The sequence below is a fragment of the Rhinoraja longicauda genome, chromosome 15, assembly GCF_053455715.1.
Source record: "Rhinoraja longicauda isolate Sanriku21f chromosome 15, sRhiLon1.1, whole genome shotgun sequence".
Lineage (NCBI taxonomy): Eukaryota > Metazoa > Chordata > Chondrichthyes > Rajiformes > Arhynchobatidae > Rhinoraja > Rhinoraja longicauda.
Window position 1 is genome coordinate 31327528 of NC_135967.1, and position 22752 is coordinate 31350279.

At 40.2% G+C, this 22752-nt stretch overlaps 2 protein-coding genes across 7 annotated transcripts in view; both read right to left on the bottom strand.

Moving 5' to 3' along the window:
• LOC144600621 (H(+)/Cl(-) exchange transporter 5-like) overlaps positions 1-1451 on the bottom strand; it is a 71904-nt gene extending 70453 nt beyond the window's left edge. For 3 of the 6 annotated variants that reach the window (XM_078412432.1, XM_078412426.1, XM_078412431.1), the window contains exon 1: positions 1242-1451. The gene's annotated coding sequence lies outside the window, so the exon portion shown is untranslated. Of the gene's footprint in view, positions 1-459; positions 749-849; positions 1040-1107; positions 1146-1241 lie in introns of those variants that run through there. The other 3 variants (XM_078412428.1, XM_078412427.1, XM_078412430.1) reach the window with 3 other exon arrangements.
• An 18831-nt stretch (positions 1452-20282) lies between these two features.
• Positions 20283-22752, bottom strand: part of LOC144600620 (protein Shroom4-like) — an 87125-nt gene continuing 84655 nt past the window's right edge. The window contains exon 10 of the mRNA XM_078412425.1: positions 20283-20648. Coding sequence (XP_078268551.1) covers positions 20373-20648 — 276 coding nt within the window. The 3' untranslated portion in view covers positions 20283-20372. The remainder of the gene's footprint in view (positions 20649-22752) is intronic.

Genomic DNA, 22752 nt, shown 5'->3' on the forward strand with positions numbered 1-22752 from the left:
AAATCAGTTTAATTATTCTTTGAATGAGTAATAGGAAAAAAATATTATTTGAATTCCTGGACAAATTCATCTGATGTTAAATAATTCATATTGGAAAGAGGCTATTGCCTTGACATGGAAACATTATGAAAGTATTAAAAGAAAAATTGCTCAAATCATTTAGGCTCACTCCCACTAAAAATAATCCTGTGTCGGTAGGATTTGGTCAGTGCATCGGCAGTCCTACAACAAGGAACAGATGACACATATACTCTAATTTATGTTTAGTGATTAAAACATGCAAGATGCTAGGATTGTCAAGCCTGGTTTGTGCTGCAATGCCTCCTCCATATTGACACCAAAATAGCTACCATAATCATAATTGTTACCAAACATGTTCACCATAAAATTGAGTTAAAATTATCAGGTTCTTTTAATGTCTCATCGGGAACACTTTCAAATTTGTGTCATAATGCTTACTTGGTAAAAATGGAAATCCTTCAACATTTGGCAATCACATAAAATCTATATTCCATCAGTGGCAGATTCAACTCAGTAGGGAATCAAAATAAATACTTATCCCAAGTCCTGTTGGGGGTGAGCCTCCTAATAACCTACAGGAAAATTTCCACAATTTTCCCAGCAGTTTTATCCAAATCAAAAACAGAAATCTTGTGTTTCCTCCTCAAATGTAAGTACATCAAGAGTCCCAATAAGAGCCAAACACGCCATTCTGTACGATACAGCAGCAATACGATCGCTGAACCAAAACGTCCAAACCGAGTTCTTGCAAGTATTATAAATCAAATCGCAAAACCGTTCAAAAATAACTTGAAACGAACATTCACATGTGACACGACCTGAACTCACCGGGTCACTGCCGTCAAAAACGCAGCTTATGGATCAACAAAATGCCCCATGTAAATCAGGAGGAAAAAAATCACATGATAAGTGTTGAGCAAGCCTTCTAACGGCTCAAATAACACGCTCAAACATGAGACCTGCACTTCAAAGACTGATGCGTTGCACAAATGTTTGTTCTCGGTGAGAACATCGATTTTTAAAAGGCTTTGCAAAATAAGACTTAAAGTTTTTTTTAAAAGACAACAATATAACTAGCCACTACACCTTTATTGAAACAGACTCAGGCGCATTAAAAGCAACTCGGGGCACGTCAACAGGTGACTGGAATCGAACCGTTAAATGAAAAAAAAAAGGTAAATGCGCAAATATGGGCGGTGAGACAGAAGTGAGTCACCCACCTGTCAGCTGAGCCGGAGCCGGAGCCTCTGCCTCCGTACCTGTTCTGCCCTGTTGCCCCGGGATCGGGCTGGGGCTGCGTTCAGAGGCCGGCGTCAACGGGCCAGGAGGATGGGTCGAGCGGATGCATTGCGGCCCGATCAGCGGTCGCAGGCCGAGACTCCGCGTCTGCCACTCTGCCACTCAGCCCCTCCGCCGGCTTCAGGCGCTGACACTTCTGCCCCGGAAGTGATAGCGCACCCGGAATCACCATGGTTACTGGGCCGAGTAAAACCAGGCAAACTGGAGGAACATCGCCTCATATTTCGCATGGGCAGCAAGCAACCCAACTATTGATTTCTCCAACTTCAAGTAACCCTTGCATTCCTTCTCTCTGCGTCCCTCCCCCACGGTAGTTCGACTAGTTTCACTGCCCTGATTCATTTTACTGATTGTATGCATTGTCATTGTTGCATTCCCCTCGGCCAACAATGGACCATTCTACATTTCTTTGAAATGCCGGAGTAACTCAGTGGGACAGGCAGCATCCCTGAAGAGAAGGAGTGGGTGATGTTTCAGGTCCTGATCCGGCTTGAGACTTCCTTGACCAATGTCTGCTTCGATCTGTCATGTTCACACCTTGCGCTTCCATATCTCTATTTCCCTCCCACCTGCTGACCTCATACAGAGATACAAGGAATGCTGTTTTACAAGAAAAGATACACAATGCTGGAGCATCTCTGGAGTCTCAGATTCTGAAGAAGGGTCCCAACCCAAAACGTCACCTATTTATGTTCTCCAGGAATGTCGCCTGACTCGCTGAGTTACTCCAGCACTATGTGCCTTTTTAGCTAATTTCACATTGTCTTGGAGAAGTGTATGCTTTAGAAGTCAAGGATTAGGCATGCCAGTGAGTTGTGGATTTGCTTGGGAATGGCCTCTAATATTGAGTTTAAAAATCCCACGAGCATTGGATGGATCCCTATCGATGCTTGATATAGATAGTCACAATTTTGTGATTATTTTGTACTTGAAAAGTAATCCATGGCTTCTTTAATGTAAATATTTTTTAAATTCTTCTTCCTTGCCCCTAATACTCCTACCTCCATAATGTGTGCAAGAAACTCATCAAATTTTTTTTGTCACTGTGATTGAAACTATCCAATGCACTGCCTCTGCCACTTCCCACCCTCCCACTAGGCCGGCTAATTCCTGCATTTAGTCCTACACTTGATACCCATCAATATCTCCTATTTTCCTCATTTCCTGCAAATTAATCTTGATCCACAAGACCCGCCTCATATTACTAAAACAACAGATACTTTTTTTTCTGGTAATCTATATTTTTTGTCTGCTTTCTCACATATTGTGTTCTTCAAATGTGGTTATTTATCCTCTGGGGAAAGTAAACACGTTTCACCCTTCTAGTAAACTATCTAGTATAACTACTTTCAAACTCTGCTCACTCCATGATCTTTAACTAGGTTACAGTCTCCCTAATCCATATTTATCTTTTCCAGGACTCTTTTTGTGAATCCTTTGTTGGCTTAATTTCCCACTCTCCGTCTCCCTCCTTTCTCAAATAGGGGTGCTTTTGCAATCCACAGGGACCTTTTTAGAACCTATAGAATTTTGATAGATCATGAACAAAGTATCCACCATCTCACAGCCACTTATTTTAAGAACCTGAGATGCGGACCATCATGTCTCGGAATTGTCAGCCTTTAGTCCCATTATATCCAAGTGTCTTTTCTTCAGTGGTAGCGTTAGGTTCCTCCATCCCATTCACTCTCAGATTTGTCTTGGTATTATTGGGATTCTTCCTGTTTCTCATGTGAAGACAGATTGAAAATATTTGGTCAGAGCCTGCTATTTCCTCATTTCCCATTATTAATTTCTTTATCTCACCCTCAAAGGCACAAACATCAATTTAAGCTACTCACTTCCTGTTTTTCTCCCTTCTTTCCTCAATATACGCAGAGCCTCTTACTGCCATTTAAGATCTTTCATTAACTTGTTCTGTCTACTTCCTCTTTATTTTTTTTGTTATTCTTTACTAATTTCTCTAATGTTCCCAATTTTCTGCTCTGCTAATTACATAGCATTTCTTTCAATCTATTGCTTCCATATTATCCATGCAGAGATCATTCTTCATGTAAAGTCTTTATTTCTTAAAAACATATCTTTATTGTAAATTATGAAGCATCACCTTAAATGCCTATCAATGCATTCATCTTTAAACCTTTGGTAAATGGGGTTTGTAAGATTTGAGAAGTTTTCCCTCATTCTGCAAGCAACACCTAACCAAAGAGCTGCAGTTTGGACATTTTAAACGGGAGACTGGGGCTGATAGCGGAGAAAGGCTGTGGTCAGTTTACCAAGGGATGTCACAATCCATGGGTCCTAAGATGGCCGCAGGACCTCGTGACCAGCCACAAAAGCAAAAACCTTACAGCCCAGTCTCTAGGTTTCTTCAAAGCCACGGCCAGAACAATGGATGGATATTGGCCATGCAGAAACCTGCGAAACCAGATCGAAGTCCAGACACTGGGGCGCAACATCAGCATACTCACAATGCCCCAAGCCGACCTACACAGTTAATCTCGTTAAGGGGGCACAATAGCCCATAGAAAACTACCTGGTAGGTGATGGGAAACCAGTTAAACCCATCACTTCGCAACGAAATACCAATTAACACCGTCTGGCCATCCCCGGTACCCCCGGACATAAGCGCAGATCAGAGAGAAAACTCATACATATCTTTTAAACAAAGAGATCCCAAGATCTGGCGGGAGATAGGACGGGTCAGAATAGTATAACTGGCCACGACTTTTGGGATTTAAACTCAAGTCAAACGGATGCAGGAGGAAGAAAAGACAGGCAAGAAGAAGCGAAGTGCAAGAGAGAGGAACAGGCACGCAACTCGAGAAGAAATACTGCAAGGAACGCAAGAAACGGAAGGAAGAAACTCACGGGACAAGCACGACCCTCACGGAAAGCAGCGGAGAAGCAGCACGAACAGCCAGTAACCCCAGTAATAGCCCCATGGTGAGCATGTACCCCGATCCTGCATATCCTGGACATAGTTTAGTGTAGAGGGGAGGGTGGTTTGAATAAACGTGGGTGTGTAAATGAATATGTGTTGGTCAAGTTTGCGATGTGTCGTACGTTCCCCATCTTACAGTCATGCATATGTCATTTAGAACTGTGTCTAAGTATTCGTGTAGTAATGCATATGTCGTTTAGAACTGTGTCTAAGTATTCGTGTAAGTGATGCATATGTCGTTTAGAACTGTGTCTAAGTATTCGTGTAGTGGTGCATATGTCGTTTGGAACTGTGTCTAAGTATTCATGGACAATAGTCCCAAGCGTTCAATAAAAGCCTTTTCCATTTAAACCCTGGTCTTCAAATTTGGTCTGGTTGAGTTTTTTTCTGCACTATCAACGCTCCTGCATCTAAGTCCAGTGTCTAGAACCGTAGGGGGTGAGTGGGTCGAACCACTCACGGGGAACCAGTGTGCGCGGCCTGGTCAAAGGATCAGAGCAAGGCACGGGGACCTTAGGTCGGGCGAAAGCTCGGCGCAGAAACCCCTTACAGGTTAAGATAGATGGGTCAGTACATGGTGAACATAGACATGGTGGAGCTAAAGGCTTTGTGGCATAGAAGACCGCCATCCATTTAAAAAAAAAAAAATTATATCAAAAAATACTTTATTCCAGTAATAAATATTTACAAAACATTTTCTTTTCAAAAACTCCATCCGACATTCCCAGAGGTTATACATTCAATACAGATTTACATTGCCAGATTTACACAGAATCCCTTCCCTTATTTGGAGGGGCGTCTCCACCACACCCTGCCCCCCATGTCCAGCAGCGGAAGGACCCTAGACTGTGGTCCTCCCCCACAGAGCCTTGGCGTTGGCTGCACCAAGCTTCAGTGCGTCCCTCAGCATGTACGTCTGCAGCGGGCCAGTCGGCAACATTCCCCGACGGACAGCTCGCTCCGCTGGGAGGTCAACAAAGCTCGGGCAGACCAAAGAGTGTCTTTCACCGAGTTGATGACCTTCCAGCAGCACTCGATGTCAGTCTCTGAATGCGTCCCTGGGAACAGTCCGTAGATCACAGAGTCCTCTGTGATGGAGCTGCTCGGAATAAATCGTGACAGGGACCCCTGCAAACCTCTCCAGACTCTCTTAGCAAATCCACACTCTGTAAAGAGGTGGGCAACCGTCTCCTCTCCATAGCAGCTGTCCCGAGGGCAGCGTGTGCTGGTAGTGAGGCTCCGGCGGTGCAGGAAGGATCTGACTGGGAGGGCTCCCCTCACTGCCAGCCTGGTCTTGGTGCTTGTTGATGAGTTCTGGTGATGAGGCATTTTGCCAGATAAGCTGGGCAGTCTGCTCTGGGAACCACGCCACATGAATCCATGGAGTCATTCTCCTGCAGTGCCTGCAGGACGTTCCGTGCTGACCACTGCCCGATGGACTTGTGGTCAAAGATGTTGGTCCAGAAGAACCTTTCCACGAGCGACAGATGGTGCGGCAATGTCCAGCTGACTGGCACATTGCGTGGCATCTGCGCCAGGCCCATCCTTCGCAACGCCGGGGACAGGTAGAACCTCAGCAGGTAGTGGCACTTGGTGCCCATGTGCCTTGGCTCTACGCTCCGCCTGATGCAGCCACACACGAAGGTGGCCATCAGGATGAGGGCGACGTTGGGCACGCTTTTACCCCCGTTGTATGCCGACTTGTGGACTGTGGCCCGTTGCACCCGGTCCATCGTCGATGCCCAGATGAAGCGGAAGACAGCCCGGGTGATCCCCGTGGCGTAGGAGGGAGGGACGGGCCACACTTGCGCCAAGTACAGCAGCCCCGAGAGCACCTCACACCTCATGACCAGAGTTTTCCCTGTGAAGGAGAGGGAGCGCTGCTTCCACAGCTCCAGCTTCTTCCCCACTTTGGCTATCTGCCATCCATTGTACAAAGGTGACTCCGAACTTCCAGTTGCCTATCACTTCATTGTCCTTCTCAATCCAACCACTTGCATTGTTTCAACAAACCACAAAGTAAACTTGAGTGCTGTATCTCATCTTACAATTTACCCATCTGCATCCCTTGGGGCTCAACATTGAATTCAACAATTTTCGGCATCCAGCCTAACCTGCTTGCTTAAAAACTCTAGAGGTCTGTTGCAAAAGAATGGAATGCTGGAATTGATCAACAGATGGAGGGGGGAGGGCAAGGACAGCATTTTGTGTCAATGACCCAAAAAGGAGTTATTGATCTGAGGTGTCAGTAACTTGGTTTCAGAGAAACTCTTTCTCTCAATATTTGTGTGAGTGCTGTCTGGCACTTTGAGAGTTTTCACATTTTCTGTTTCAGTTTCATATTCCAAGCACCTGCGGTTTTTTGTTTTGCCTGATCTGATGCAAGTTTTTCTTGCCCCGTAGGTGCTGCCTATCCAGCCGGACTACCCTGCATCTCCTTTCTTTGAGTTTTCCAGCAATTACTATGCTCTGGATGTCATATGTATGGCATTTGTTTTCTTTCTTCTCGGTTGTCGCTTGTGCAGAGAGATTAGCTGCCATTACTGGAACTCCAACAGTCTTATCATTTATTTTCTCTTAGTCTTCACTCCATCATAACCATTCCCTTTATTTTCCCTACCCCTTTGCTCTGCATACTAAAAATACATTTTTTTAGAAATGTTACCAATTCTGGCAAAGGGTCATCATACTGAAACATTAACTGTTTCATTCTGTCTAACAGGTGAGGTTTTTATATATTTCCTGATTTCAGATTTTCTGGGGTTTTTTTGCTTTTTAATTAATAACAATACCCAAGTTGAGTTTTCTCAATATGAATTTTCCAATGACAAGTAGTTGGTTCCTTTCCCAAAATCTGGAACAAGATTACCAAGTGACTGGCTGCTTTTATACAGTAGTTATAACATAGGCGTATCAAATCAGAGAACGAGTAAATTAAAAAAAATAATAATCTAAAAAAACTCACAACTTCGTGGCAGCCATTAGTTGTGAAAACTTGTGAAAGGTTTTGTAACTAAAGCAGTAAGATTTTTATATTATTAACATACAAGAGAAATATTTGTACATGAAAACCCAAAAATGAAATACAAACATGAAAAACAAAATTGGTATATTTCTTGGGGAGACTATATTCCCAGAACAGTTTTAGACAATAGACAATAGACAATAGGTGCAGGAGTAGGCCATTCAGCCCTTCGAGCCAGCACCGCCATTCAATGCGATCATGGCTGATCACTCTCAATCAGTACCCCGTTCCTGCCTTCTCCCCATACCCCCTCACTCCGCTATCCTTAAGAGCTCTATCCAGCTCTCTCTTGAAAGCATCCAACGAACTGGCCGCCACTGCCTTCTGAGGCAGAGAATTCCACACCTTCACCACTCTCTGACTGAAAAAGTTCTTCCTCATCTCCGTTCTAAATGGCCTACCCCTTATTCTTAAACTGTGGCCCCTTGTTCTGGACTCCCCCAATATTGGGAACATGTTTCCTGCCTCTAATGTGTCCAATCCCCTAATTATCTTATATGTTTCAATAAGATCCCCCCTCATCCTTCTAAATTCCAGTGTATACAAGCCCAATCGCTCCAGCCTTTCAACATACGACAGTCCCGCCATTCCTGGAATTAACCTAGTGAACCTACGCTGCACGCCCTCCATAGCAAGAATATCCTTCCTCAAATTTGGAGACCAAAACTGCACACAGTACTCCAGGTGCGGTCTCACCAGGGCCCGGTACAACTGTAGAAGGACCTCTTTGCTCCTATACTCAACTCCTCTTGTTACGAAGGCCAACATTCCATTGGCTTTCTTCACTGCCTGCTGTACCTGCATGCTTCCTTTCATTGACTGATGCACTAGGACACCCAGATCTCGTTGAACTCCCCCTCCTCCTAACTTGACACCATTCAGATAATAATCTGCCTTTCTATTCTTACTTCCAAAGTGAATAACCTCACACTTATCTAAAACATAGCACAAAAAGTAAGGAAATTTGTGTTTGGTAGATTATTTCTTTGTTGTAACAATGCTTCTTGGCAATAAATCTTATACCGTTGGAAAGCCTGTTTATTTCCCTTTTAAATGGTGCCACATTTGTAAGGAACATGCATTTGTGGGATGAGCAGCAGAGCTGAGTATATGGGTTGCGCCCATGAAAAATTTGCCAAATCTTCTCTGCCAATGCCAAACAGCTTATTCTGCTGTTGCTATTGACTCTTGTTTTGAGCTTCTGGTACCCCCAGGTGCTGACAAGAATGGGATGCCATCCCACAACAGTGTGTGACCAGGCTGGTGACCAGCATGAGGAGGAGGTGCCAGGCTGTTATGGCTGTGTTTGGTTCTTCCACACGCTACTGTGGCTCCTGTTTATTAAATGAATAAATTGTTAAATTGCCAATATGTCTTGTTTCTTCAGACTTCAATCATCCAATCCACCAAACAACACCGAACAAGAGTCAATGGCAGAATAAGCTGTTTGGCATTGGCAGAGAAGATTTGGCAAATTTTTCATGGGCGCAACCCATATACTCAGCTCTGCTGCTCATCCCACAAATGCATGTTCCTTACAAATGTGGCACCATTTAAAAGGGAAATAAACAGGCTTTCCAACGGTATAAGATTTATTGCCAAGAAACATTGTTACAACAAAGAAATAATCTACCAAACACAAATTTCCTTACTTTTTGTGTTATGTTTACATTAAACTGCATCTGCCATGTATCCGCCCACTCACACAACCTGTCCAAGTCACCCTGCAGCCTTATTGCATCTTCCTCACAATTCACACTACCCCCCAGCTTAGTATCATCTGCAAATTTGCTAATGGTACTTTTAATTCCTTCGTCTAAGTCATTAATGTATATCGTAAATAGCTGGGGTCCCAGCACCGAACCTTGCGGTACCCCACTGGTCACTGCCTCCCATTCCAAAAGGGACCCATTTATCCCCACTCTTTGCTTTCTGTCTGTCAACCAATTTTCTATCCATGTCAGTATCCTACCCCCAATACCATGTGCCCTAATTTTGCCCACTAATCTCCTATGTGGGACCTTGTCGAAGGCTTTCTGAAAGTCGAGGTACACCACATCCACTGACTCTCCCCTGTCAATTTTCCTAGTTACATCCTCAAAAAATTCCAGTAGATTTGTCAAGCATGATTTCCCCTTCGTAAATCCATGCTGACTCGGAATGATCCCGTTACTGCTATCCAAATGCTCAGCAATTTCGTCTTTTATAATTGACTCCAGCATCTTCCCCACCACTGATGTCAGACTAACTGGTCTATAATTGCCCGTTTTCTCTCTCCCTCCTTTCTTAAAAAGTGGGATAACATTTGCTATCCTCCAATCCACAGGAACTGATCCTGAATCTATAGAACATTGAAAAATGATCTCCAATGCTTCCACTATTTCTAGAGCCACCTCCTTAAGTACCTGGGATGCAGACCATCAGGCCCTGGGGATTTATCAGCCTTCAGTCCCATCAGTCTACCCAAAACCATTCTAAAAGAGATTATAATAAGAGGTTGATAAAAACATATTTCTAGTCTACTTAAAAGAAAATTAATCTATCATTTGCACAGAAAGTTTTCGTGATGGTCATTCTCCCAAACAGAAAATCCCATCAACTTGGCTAATAAAGACACAACACGTTCAATTCCATTTAATTCAAAACCGCACATTTTCATAGTGACACTCTCATTCCTACCTTTACTCTTTCATCCTGTTGTTCATTCGTCTCCTGTATAGGTTGGGAATGTTGCAAATAAGTTGTATAATTGAAGCTTAATACTGAAGAATAAACATATGGATATAGTTACTGGGTTCAGAGTATCTTGGAAGATTATAGTAACAAGGAGTTACACGGAAACATAGAAAATAGGTGCAGGAGAAGGCCATTTGAGCCAGCACCGCCATTCATTGTGATCAGGGCTGATCATCTACAATCAATAACCTGTGCCTGCCTTCTCCCCATATCCCTTGATTCCACTAGTCCCAAGAGCTCTATCTAACCCTCTTTTAAATTCATCCAGTGAATTGGCCTCCACTGCCTTCTGTGGCAGAGAATTCCACAAATTCACAACCCTCTGGGTGGAAAGGTTTCTTCTCACCTCAGTTTTAAATGGCCTCCCCTTTATTTTTTTACTGTGTCCCCTGGTTCTGGACTCCACCAACATTGGGAACATTTTTCCTACATCTAGCTTGCCTAGTCCTTTGGTACTTGCAAGGTGGAAATGTCCAGATTTTGGGCTGGTATGTTGTTAAAATGGTTAGTTACAGAAGGCAATAAAAAAAACAGATGGTAGGGAGTGGGTGCTGGATTGTGGAATTTGCTGTGGATCAGGAGTTTCCATTCAGCATTACACACTGCTGCTCATTTTAACTGATTGTGCTTGACTGCCTTTAAAGGAAATAGTTTTCATTGCAGTAGGTGTTGCCAGCTGTTGTTCTAATCATGATCAAGTAATTGGAAACATAACAATTACAAAACCTGGGATCCACTTGTCTGCAGAATCAATCTGCCAATTGCTGATTAGTGAAACAAGGTTGAAAGTGCCAGTGCCTTGAGCAAGACACTGACATTTTCAACCCTCCATTTCAGTAATCATCCCGCCCAACTCAGTCAGGTAACACATTGGTGGGATGCAATCCAAGGTAATCTAATTGTGAGATACAGTCGTAACACCCGTATTGAGTTGATGAAGTGCGATTGGGATATGTGGCATGAGTTGTGCCGAGTTTTATTACACAAGTAGAGGGAGTGTGGTAATACTCCAAATCTTTCCTGCCCTGATTGGCTTGACTGTAATTTTGAATTACATACACCCAAGATGTTCACCCGAGCTGATTGTAAGAAAATAGCTGCAGATGCTGGTACAAATCGAAGGTATTTATTCACAAAATGCTGGAGTAACTCAGCAGGTCAGGCAGCATCTCAGGAGAGAAGGAATGGGTGACGTTTCGGGTCGAGACTCTTCTTCAGACTGATGCCAGGGGGGCGGGACAAAGGAAGGATATAGGTGGAGACAGGAAGATAGAGGGAGAACTGGGAAGGGGAAGAGAGGGGCAGAGGAACTATCTAAAGTTGGAGAAGTCAATGTTCATACCGCTGGGCTGCAAGCTGCCCAAGCGAAATATGAGGTGATGTTCCTCCAATTTCCGGTGGGCCTCACTATGGCACTGGAGGAGGCCCATGACAGAAAAGTCAGACTGGGAGTGGGAGGGGGAGTTGAAGTGCTCAGCTGATTGAGTCATTTAGATATATGAAGGTAGTGCTCAGATGACATCATCAATAATCTGCTCACAGTTTGGGCTTTGCCAAATCTAGTTAGCTCCTGACCTCTTCAAGGCCTTGTTCCAAATATGGAACAAAATAACTGAACTTAAGGGGTGTGACATCAAGAACCTTGACATCAAGGTATGACTTAATGACTTTTGCATCTTACCCAAGGTAGATGCAAAATGCTGGAGTAACTCAGCGGGACAGGCAGCATCTCTGGAGAGAAGGACTGGGTGACGTTTTGGGTCAAGACCCTTCTTCAGACTGATGTTGGGAGTGGGCGAGACAGAGATATTCAGCTTCAATCCTGAGGATATAATTGCCAATTTCCCCTCCCCTCCAGCTCGAGCCTTGTGCCAGAGTGGCACATTTTGAAACAAAGAAAAATGCCTTGGGTCCTAATGAAATAGTCATAGAGTTATAGTGTGGAAACAGGCCCTTCGGCTCAACTTGCCCACACCGGCGAACATATCCCGGCTACACTAGTCCCACCTGCCTGTGCTTGGTCCATATCCCTCCAAACCTGTCCAATCCATGTCCCTGTCTAACGGGTTCTTAAATGCCTCAACTACCTCATCTGGCAGCTTGTTCCATGCACCCACCACCCTTTGTGTGAAACAGTTACCCCTCAGATTCCTATTAATTTTTTTCCCCTTTACCTTGAACCTATGTCCTTGATTCTCCTACTCTGGGCAAGAGACTCTGTGCATCTACCCAGTCTATTCCTCTCATGATTTTATACCTCTATAAAATCACCCCTCATCCTCCTGCACTCCAAGGAATAGAGACCCAGCCTGCTCAACCTCTCCCTATAGATCACACCCTCTAGTCCTGGCAACATCCCCGTAAATAGTTGCAAAGTCTGCTGTATTGATTGGTAGATTACATATCATGCCCATTAGGATGTTCTAGAAGGTCTTGGCCCTTCTGCCTTGTTAATATTTTGAAAACCTGATGGAAAATAGTCAGCAGATCAGGCAGCTACAGTCAAATTGGTTACATTGCCCTGAGTGAAAGATTCATATTATTATCCAAGTCACTAAAATAATTGATATACGAATTCTAGTGCAGATTTCAATTTTTTAAAACCCACAATATTCCCTAAGAGAAAGATAATCTCCAAAAGTAATGCAGTTTATTTGAAAAATCATAATTCATCTGGTGGTATATTGCCACCTAGTGGTTTCCATGATTTTCTGACATTGATGCCTCATGGATAAAGATCTACAGAGGGGATTACACTGAAGGTATAGGATAGTAAACTACAAGTATTATGTATACGAACTGAAAATAGATACGATGTTACAATGGTGACAACCTGTGGACCAAATTTATATATATATATATATAAACAAAATAAGAGAAACTATTGTTACAATTCAGACAGGTTTTGATGCCGGGTTTATTATTCTTGTTCATCAAGCCAAATGTACAATCCAATTGCATTTGGTAAACTTCAGACATCAAAGATATTTTTGGATTTGGGGTTGCATTTTCTACATGCTAGTCTTATTACTTTGTTAAAGAAACTATATGTGAAAGAAATAAATGCATTTAAAATGCTTTGATGCATTCTAAAGAATACGAACAAGTGTGTCAACACAGGCTTAACAATGTAGCAGAATTTTATTGGTATTTAGGAAACATCCACAAATTACAGAGCTCATTCCAAGGTGTTCCACTAAATTTTACAATATGAGAATTTAATCTTCCATGGGACAGCTTATACATGTACATTATTTACTATATATTCATAATGTTCCTTTGTCTTATACCTATCAAGATTGGCAGATATCTTGAAATTTACTTTGAAAGAAATGTTCTAAAGAAACTAATTACAAAACTAAAATACATAAATTTGCATATTAAAGAATTCATTTGGTTAAAGTGTCAAAACAAAACCAAATGTTTGAAGAAACATACTTCAGATGATATTCTGTAATGATGCTCTCAGTCACTTCTGACCAAAGATTTAAATGTAGTGAGCCATGAAGTAAACCTTGCTGACATCGTCGATTACAGAAATCAGTTTATGGCAATACATTTGTTCAAAGATCTCCAAACTGAAGATACAATGTTGTACTTAACAGTATGGTCGCCAGTGTTCATTTGATTTCCAAGCACTTTCTCTCCATTTATTATGTACATGGCAAGACAATGTAACATTGAACTTAATTAGATAGGGAAATTAGGCATTGATTGAGAAATTTATTAGTCAGTGAATTGATCGTAATTGAAATTAGGAGAACCTTTTTAAACAAGGGTGGATTCATTTATTGAAACTCAAGTTCTGAGCCAGCAAGGTTAAGATACACAAGTCTCTTCATGTCTAAATATTTTATAGATTTGGCTACATAAATGCAGGAATGAAATAAACAGAAATGATCTAAAACCACTAGGGGGAAGCAATTTTATAGTTATGAATTACATTTAAAGATTCAAAATCTAACTTTTCAAATGAATAGTTCAATCTTAACAGGATCACAGAAAAAGAACATGATTTGGGCTTTTCCTTTAAATAAGACTACAAGAATATCTTCATCCTGCTGACATTTGCATTTTCCCTCCATGAGGACCAATATTCTACTGAGTTGCTTTAAAAGTTTAAACACAATTCACAATGAATCATAATATATACAATAAAGCTGTTTAATCAGGTGTTTATATAAAATAGATATTACAATTGCATTTAGATATTCTTAAGCTAAATATCGCACAAAGATTAAATCAATTTGCATCACATTTGACTCTTGTGAATTTATAGCCAATAGCCAATATGTGTAATAAAGAGGCAGAGACCATCAATTTACTGTTGTTACTAATATTTCAAATATCTACATTTTTGATTTTTGTTTTTCAAAGCAATACAAAGAAACAAAATGTTTGGATTGCAGATCTGTTCAAACATTTCTCATCAAATTGGGATCTGTTATGTACAGTAAAAAAAATAAATTATTCACAGTTTTTATACATTCTTCAGTTAAACCGTTATATTTTTTTTTAGTAGATTCCAACATCACTGCACTGCGTTCTCCTTTTGGATGATGTGCAATCTTCAGCTTTAATTTGGTAAACGCTTCATGTGCTTTGGATTTGTGCAAAGGTTCAGCTTCATGATGCAGTGCTGCACATTCATGAAACTGTATTTTGTTGCCTCATAATTAATACTGGATATCAGACTGGGATAAATTACAAGGAAATGTCATGAACAAATTTTCCAAAATAATCTCTTTTCATGGCTTTAATCTGTAGCATTTGGGCAATCTATAAGCACCAAATATTTCTTCCACCTTTAATTTAGTATATTCCTCTCCTTCTCGGCACCCACACATTGTATCGAGCCCTGACAACCCAATAGTCTTGATCTGAAACCTAATGGTTTACCTCTGATTTTTATCTGTTGCAACTTCCTCCCCACACAAGATGTAATATTTCTACTTTACAACATCTCAGACATTGCACAGCCACTGCCGGCACCCCAGTAACATCAATCTCAATCCGTATTCCAGAATTCTGAATCCCCTTACAGTCCTAACACTATCAAATCAACTTTCTCAGAAGTGGTTAAAGGCATCATAATGACACTAAGACAACAGCACCAAAACACAAATTGAAAGAGCAGCAAGAAGGTGCACAGTGTACAAAAATCTATTTTCAATACCAAGATTACTCAGCATTTCCCCCCAAAGAAGATGGTTGTGGGGATAATTTTGCCCAGATATAATTACATTTTTAGAGGTCCTCACTTTTTGAAATGTCTGGGATTAGCTGCCACAATTTATGGTTCTAGTTCCAAGGTGTGATGGAAAGTTCTGCAAATGTACAGATGTACAATTGAAGGATTTCCTTTAATATTTTTTAGCACCATCAAACTCCATCCATAGCAAATCCAAAGCATGGAAGGATGTGGGATTGTAAATTATGTATTATGAAATTGGTAAAACCTATCTAGTCAGGAATAGTGTGCCACAAAGTGGACAGCATCTTTTAATCACACTTTATTCAGAAAGAAAGTGGGATGTGTAGATTTTCGTTTCTGTACTGGCAGATTGCAATTTCAGCCCTTTTTCATTCTATCACAGCCTGACGAGTGCAATGTTCAAAATTCAGTTTGCAAATCTTTAAATATTGGTCCACTGGCTATAACTAAGTGGCTTGGGGGTCTGCCCAAGCTGAATGATTTCACTGTCCATTTGGCAGATGACATTTGTGTCTAAATCTTTGATTCTTTAGGATTCAAAATCTCCATGGCAAGTTTAATGGCTCTAATGAATATGGTTTCTAAATTCAAAATAGATACTTGTAATTTGAAAAATGCAAAGCTAAGAGTCATAAAATAGTTTTTTAGAGACATTTTGGAGGAAGAATTAAGTTAGATGTTTACGATGAAACAAGACAAGAATAAAATGAAAGAAAAAGAATAAATTGGGGAATTATTGAAACGGGGTGGAAATAATGTTTTATTTTAAGTTATCACTTAATCATAGTTTTAGTATTTTAGGATTTAAATTACATTTGAGGTATCAAGATCGAGTATCACGATTTAATGGGGGACATGTCGCAATAAGCAGCTCGCTTTCCAAAAGAAACCCAAAGAAAATATTCCCAACTTTAGAAATCTGTTACACTAATCCCACGCTATGCTAAATTCTGGATTGCAGAGATCTCCAGCAGTCCAAGAAATGTGTGAATGCAGGAAATATGTATGAACCCATTCTTTTTGCACGAGGGTGCAGCTTTTAGAATAAGTAATTAAGTGTTTTGTAAGAATACACAATCAAGGGAATTTACATATTGTAAAACTAAATTGTTTGCACATCAGCTTTCATAGGGTTAGCACTGCAGCAACACAGCAGGTAGTTTATGTCTCAGCTCCAACAACTCTCAAAATCAGAGTTGAAGGCAGGTTCAATCTTGACCTCTGGAGCTGTGTTGAGCTTTTGCATTCTTCCTGTGAATGTGTGAGTTTGCACTTGGTTTTCCAGTTTCCTCCCAAATGCCAAAATGTGCTAATTGATTACTGTAAATGACCCCTGGTGAAGAGTGTAGGAGAATTAGGGAGGAGTTGATAGGCATGTGAAAGTGAAACAAGTGGAGAAATAGGATTGATGGGCTAAATCCAAGAGCTGATATTGATGCAATGGGTCAAATCGTTTCCATCTATGTCTTAAGAGAATATGAATAGTGTAAGGATTCTTGTAGTTACATTGGAAAGTTCTGCAACATTGAGTCATCTTTGGTAAATCAGTAAAAGGACACACTTCTGAGTTATGATTTAAAAAATGAAAAGGACATTATAATGTGTAATTTTCCTATGTGGTAGATCCAAATTTTCCCCACAGACCTCTCACAAACATGGTGTTGAAATGCTCTTGCAAAACATTTGTACTCTCAAGGGGGAATGTACATTTGTAGTTTGCTACTTAAAAAGAGCAGTGTCGCCACCTGGTGGACTAGAGATGTTATGTTATTCTGGGATGGGTTGGGTAGGTTACAGACATCTTCAGTTTTCAACTGCAGCATCTCCATGGACTCTCCGGTTGGTGCACAACAGAACATCTGTTGCAGGGAACCCCCACATATGCCAAATGAGATTTCCAATATCCAGCCTCTTCAGTTTCTCCCATCCTTAATTGCGACCAAATAGAAGAGAGAAAGTGAGGGAAAATTGGAAGAGAACGATAGAGCAGAGTTGGTTAATTTAATGTTTGTATGGTATTCTCATACATCATTTTAATTAGGGGGGATTAACATCTTTAAATTGGTGACATTCTGAATTAGAAGTCAAGACGTAAAAAATTATACTTAAAATATTAAGCACTGGCCTTGTAATATTGCCTGTGATTTCTAATCTGTAATCAGTGGCACGGGATTAGATAAATTATTTTTCTGCTTTTTGATATCTTTAAGGCTAGACAGGACAGAAATCCCACACATTACTCAAAACAAAATGCTGAAAATAAAGAAAGTGGTTAAATGAAAATATTGATGAACAGCATACAATTCAAATGTTTTTTTATCCGATAGTAACAGGAAATGGTCGTTCAGCTTCTCATAGCGTGTAAAGACTTTCATCAATCTGGCTTCAGTTCTGGTTTAATGAATACTGAGTGGTGGCCAGGGTAATCAATGTGATCTTGGGCAGTGGTTGAGTACTTACATATTTTTTAAGGACACCATGAGGCTCCATTTTTATCCAAATTATTTTTAAGATGGGCAGATCAGATTTCTGGACCCAGATAGAAGACATAAAACTTTCATCAGGTTAATTTTGTGTGGGTGAAGAGAATAGGAATGTTTTCTCCCATCCCCACATAAACCTCACCACAATAATTCATCCGCTGCCACCCATATGCCCTTCCATGCATCTTGCTCCCACAATTAACTTTCTAATCATCACTTATTAATGCATACTTCAATTCCCTGACTATCTGTCCTAATTTCCTCTAAATACGACATTCCTAATGATCAAGGTCCTTCCAATTACAGATCCTTAAGCTATGGCGTGGAGCCATGGTCTGACATGTCTTTTGGTCTGGTAGACTTATGTTGGCGAAAACATGAAATAATAAAAATCAGACTTTAGGAATACACTTAGCAGATCTCTGGCAAATCTGTACCTTCTGCCTTGATTATCTATCAGGGCCCATTGGTTCAGGCAAGAAATTTGCTTCAATGCCAAATTTCAAATGAACTTAAAACATTCAATCTGCACCTTCACAATACTGAAGAAAGATTTATCTAATGCACTATATACTGATTGCAATACCCTGATAATAAGTCTCATGGACTACTGTGGACTGCAGTCAAAAGTACAAAAAATTGTATATATTTTTAAGTAGAAATTCAACAAATTCCATTTTTTTAATACGCTTCATACTAATGTTAACATGATAACCACTATCCACCACTATTATTTAAATAGAGTTTGTACTACTTCTTTATTCCAACGTGCCTATCAAGCATCCATCTCCACATACTTTTTACCCCATCTTCAAATCCTGCTGCAAATGGAATGAATATCTTGATATTTATTGTGACAGAAATTTATAACGATGATAAGTAACTGCTAGTCTGATATCTGTACAGTCTACTCCGCATCTGCTGAACTCAACCACAACTCAATTCACAGACCTGATCATTTCTAGTCACCACATTTAATCATTTACTGAAAGAACTTAAGTTTAGTTATTATGGGAATGAAAACAATTATTAATGTAATGCTAACATACTGACCTATGGATGCCACAAGCACACTGTTCTATTATATTTCTAAAGTATGTTATTGACATTTGGGATTAGCCAATCGTGTGCCCATACTATTTTAACCTCTGAATCTGCCAATGAACTTCAAAATTGACAATGATTTTCTAGATAAATCATGCCTCTGCTACCTGAGATCAATTAGCAATTTCACTCAAATTTTAACCTAGAAGTGTCATTTTTAATCAGAAGCTTCACTTTGCTCATTTCCTATGCCCTCTGGGTACGAGTTGCCCACAGTATTTTGACCAAATGCCACTGTTTCTACAGGCTTCATTACCGTGGAAAATTAATGGAATAGAACCCAATCCTGTCCCTAGCTAATGTGCACACCTTTCAGCAAAGCTGACTGCTTAATAGAACGTAGATGCTTTTCCGCTTTGACATCCTGCTGAAGCCAAAGGTTCCATTGTTTGTCTTACTCATTTGTGGACCGGATACTGGCTTTACTAATAAGCCATGTGAAGAAATTAAAAACATTTTTATTTGATAGTTATATATTTAACTTATTGCCTTTAAGCAGCAACACAAAGCTTTGGGTGCAATTTGCATATAGCAATATTATAATGCTTCTGTCTGTGAAACTGAGCACTTTAATTCTAAATACTTTATGGGCAACCTGGATTATTCCCCTCACCAAAAAATGGCATCAATTCCCCTTCAAATATAATAACAAGTATAAATCCCAATAAATAAGTTGACTCCATGATTGGTTTTTATCAAGCATTTGCTAAGTGACCCATGCAATGTTAACTGGAGCAGCTTATAGTGGATACTGAACCAGAAAATAAATTTAAACAACTACAAAAGTGGAATTTGTAAAAAAAATGGATTTACAAATACCATCCACTGTAATAGTAACCAAGAACGAATATTCTTTGTATGCAATTTTCAGCATACACAGTACTACTGAACTCCAGAAAATGATTAAAAACTTGAACTATGAGTCATTTTGAATTATCCCAAATTCAAATCAATTTACTGTCAAAATTATTATGATCCCTTTCTAATTTTCTTCTGAAGGCACAGCTTCTTAACATTGCACTGACAGCCCTAGAGTGCTTTGCTCAATTCACCACTTTACATACACGAGTCCAAATATTAAACAGTCAAACTAACTGAAAAAGCCTTCATACTCAAGCTCGGTATGATTCTCAGCCAACAATGACTTTTTTTTTTCAGAACCCATACTGGATAATAATCAGAATCAGGAATCCAAGGTGACATTCTCCCTAACAACTGAACTCTAGGCTATTTGGGGTTTTTAAGGTGCCCTATCTAAATACATCATTCAATACCAAATGCTAAATTAAAATGGCACCATCCTAAATCCCTGTGATCCAGGGTTGCACTTATGACCAACTGTGTGAACGTTAACACTTCCTTACTTTCACACGTTATTTGCACCAAATATGATAAGTAAGGCTGAAGTTCACAATCATCAATCACAAAGAAATTCTGCATTTTAAGCCACTGGTTATTAACACATTTGAATAATGAATCCATTGCTTTGGAATATGACAGGTTTGCGGTTAGTTATGGGCCAAATTTTATTTTGGGATCTATATTTCAGATGTTCTCTTTGCATGCTCCAAGAGATAAGCTTTCTCTCAGACATTTGAGCTGCTCTTCACCAAGCTTGATTTTATCTTCCAGCTCTCGCTGCTCAATGATGAGAGCAGATTTCATCTTTACAAAATGAGTGTAATCCTGGAGCTCATCTTCTGACAAATGCTTGACCAGAATATCGTGGACGACTCGTTCCCTGTGATCCACATGTTCTTTCAGCTCTTTGGCCTCTTCAAGTTGTGCTGTGAGTTGTTTTTTCTTTTCATTCAGTGCATGCTGCAAGTTAAAAGGAATTGTGCTGGTCAGTTAAAATTGTCTCATCTTCATTTTATTTTTGCATTTCTCTTTATTGTTACATAGTCACTTCATCGTGCTAGAAAACACATTCACAGAAATTAGCAATCCTTCAGCATTTTCCCGTCTCATAGTTATTTGTGTGTGCATGCACAGTGAATGCCAGCAAACTGTGCGTTTATAACATACATCACAACTGAGCTCTAATCAGTTATTACGCAATGTCTACACAAGTTTGTTTTTGCTTTGTTTACTTGGTAACAAAACATATACAGAGGCAAAGGTGTAAAATCAGGGGCTGGTTAAACAATTTTTTTGTTCCCTCATATGGGGAACTGAACTGGTTGTTCTGATGGAAGGATCTAAGGTGAGAAGGGAAAGATTTAATAGGAAATGAGGGTCAACTTTTTCACTTAAAGGTTAGTACTTATATATGGAATGAGCTGCCAAAGGAGATAGTTGAGACAGATACTATTACAGCGTTAAAATTCACGAACATGTACATGGAGTGGAAAAGTTTAGAAGGATGAGCCAAATGTGTGCAAATGGGACTAGCTTAGGTGGGGAATCTTGATCTGCATGGATGAGCTGGGCCAAAGGGTCCATTTCCATGCTGTATGGCTCTAAGACTCGATGACCAGAAACATTGACCGTTTCTCTTCCCACAGATGCCGCCTGATCAGCTGAACCTTTCCAGCAATTTTGGTTTCTAATGAGCAAATCATGACTGATTCATCTGATGGCATTTTTTTTCACGAGGAAAGATAAAATGAATGTAATGAATCTCATCTACCTGAATTTTCACACAGATGACATTTTCTCAGGTCCACATAAAAAAAATGATTAGTAAAACTGAAATCCATGGAATTAAATGGTAGTGACTTAAATAAAGAAAGCAGAGTCATGGCAAATGATTGATTTTAAGACGAGACCATGGTAAACATTGATGATCAGCAAGGATCAATGTTCGTACTGCCTTTATTGATATATACTTCAACGTAGGCGAGGAAGATAGAAGTTAACTGCAAGAAGGCAAAGTGCACAAACAGAGGAATTTTATTGAATGTTTATATTATAAAAAATGGATACGCCACAACATTCCAATTCTGGCCAGCAAATTTGGGACGGTGTGAAGGGCATTGAGAGGTTGGAGGAAATATTCCATGGATAAGGTATTCCAGAACCAAGTTAGACGAGAGAAGCTTTGTTTGTTTGTTGGGAGATTGAGGAAAGACAGCTTGATGGTTGTGTATAACATCCTGATGAGTTTTGTTAAGGTGAATGTAGAGAAACTGTATTCATTTGTGGATGGTTCATGGACCAGTGGACACGAATGTAAAGATAGAATGAGGAAACAAAGAAAAACTTAAATATGCAGACTGGGCGAATTAAAGTGAAAATTATTTAGAGATACAGAAAAGACGTGGGGACATGGGATGGATTGAATTGTTCCAAAGTAGCTCGCCTGCATCTGAGGGGATAAATGACTACCTTCTCTGTCAGAGTTCCATGACTCAATTTGATTATGATGATGGGATCTTTGACAACCACCCAAGACAACTGATGATGCCTAGGTTTATTATCTCATCAAAGATGAGTGCAACCTCTGTTAGTGTAAACTTCCAAAAGGAGTGAGGGGGAGAAACAGGAAAACACACCCAAAATATTGTGTAGTTTTACCATTTAAGGAGAAATCTAATAGACTAAGCAATCTCATTGGAACGTACAGTAATTTTACAGTACTCAACCGTCTGGATACAAGAAAGGTGTTTCCCTGGCTGAGGAGTGTCGAACCAGTGGTCACATTTTCAGAATAAGGGGGATGCCATTAAGGAACGAAAAGAAATTAAATTCTTCACTCAGAATGTGGAGAATCTTTGAAATTCTCCACATTAGTGCTGTGCAGTTTGAATAATCTTGTTTATTTAAAACAGAGATCATTAGATTTCAGGACATTAAGGAATATGGGGAAAGTGCAGAAAAATTGCAGATGGGTGGAAGATCAGCCAAAATTGTAATTAGATGGTCTACTTTTGCCCTTAATTCTTATGCAATATTGCAGTGGACATCAGCTGGACTAACTGGT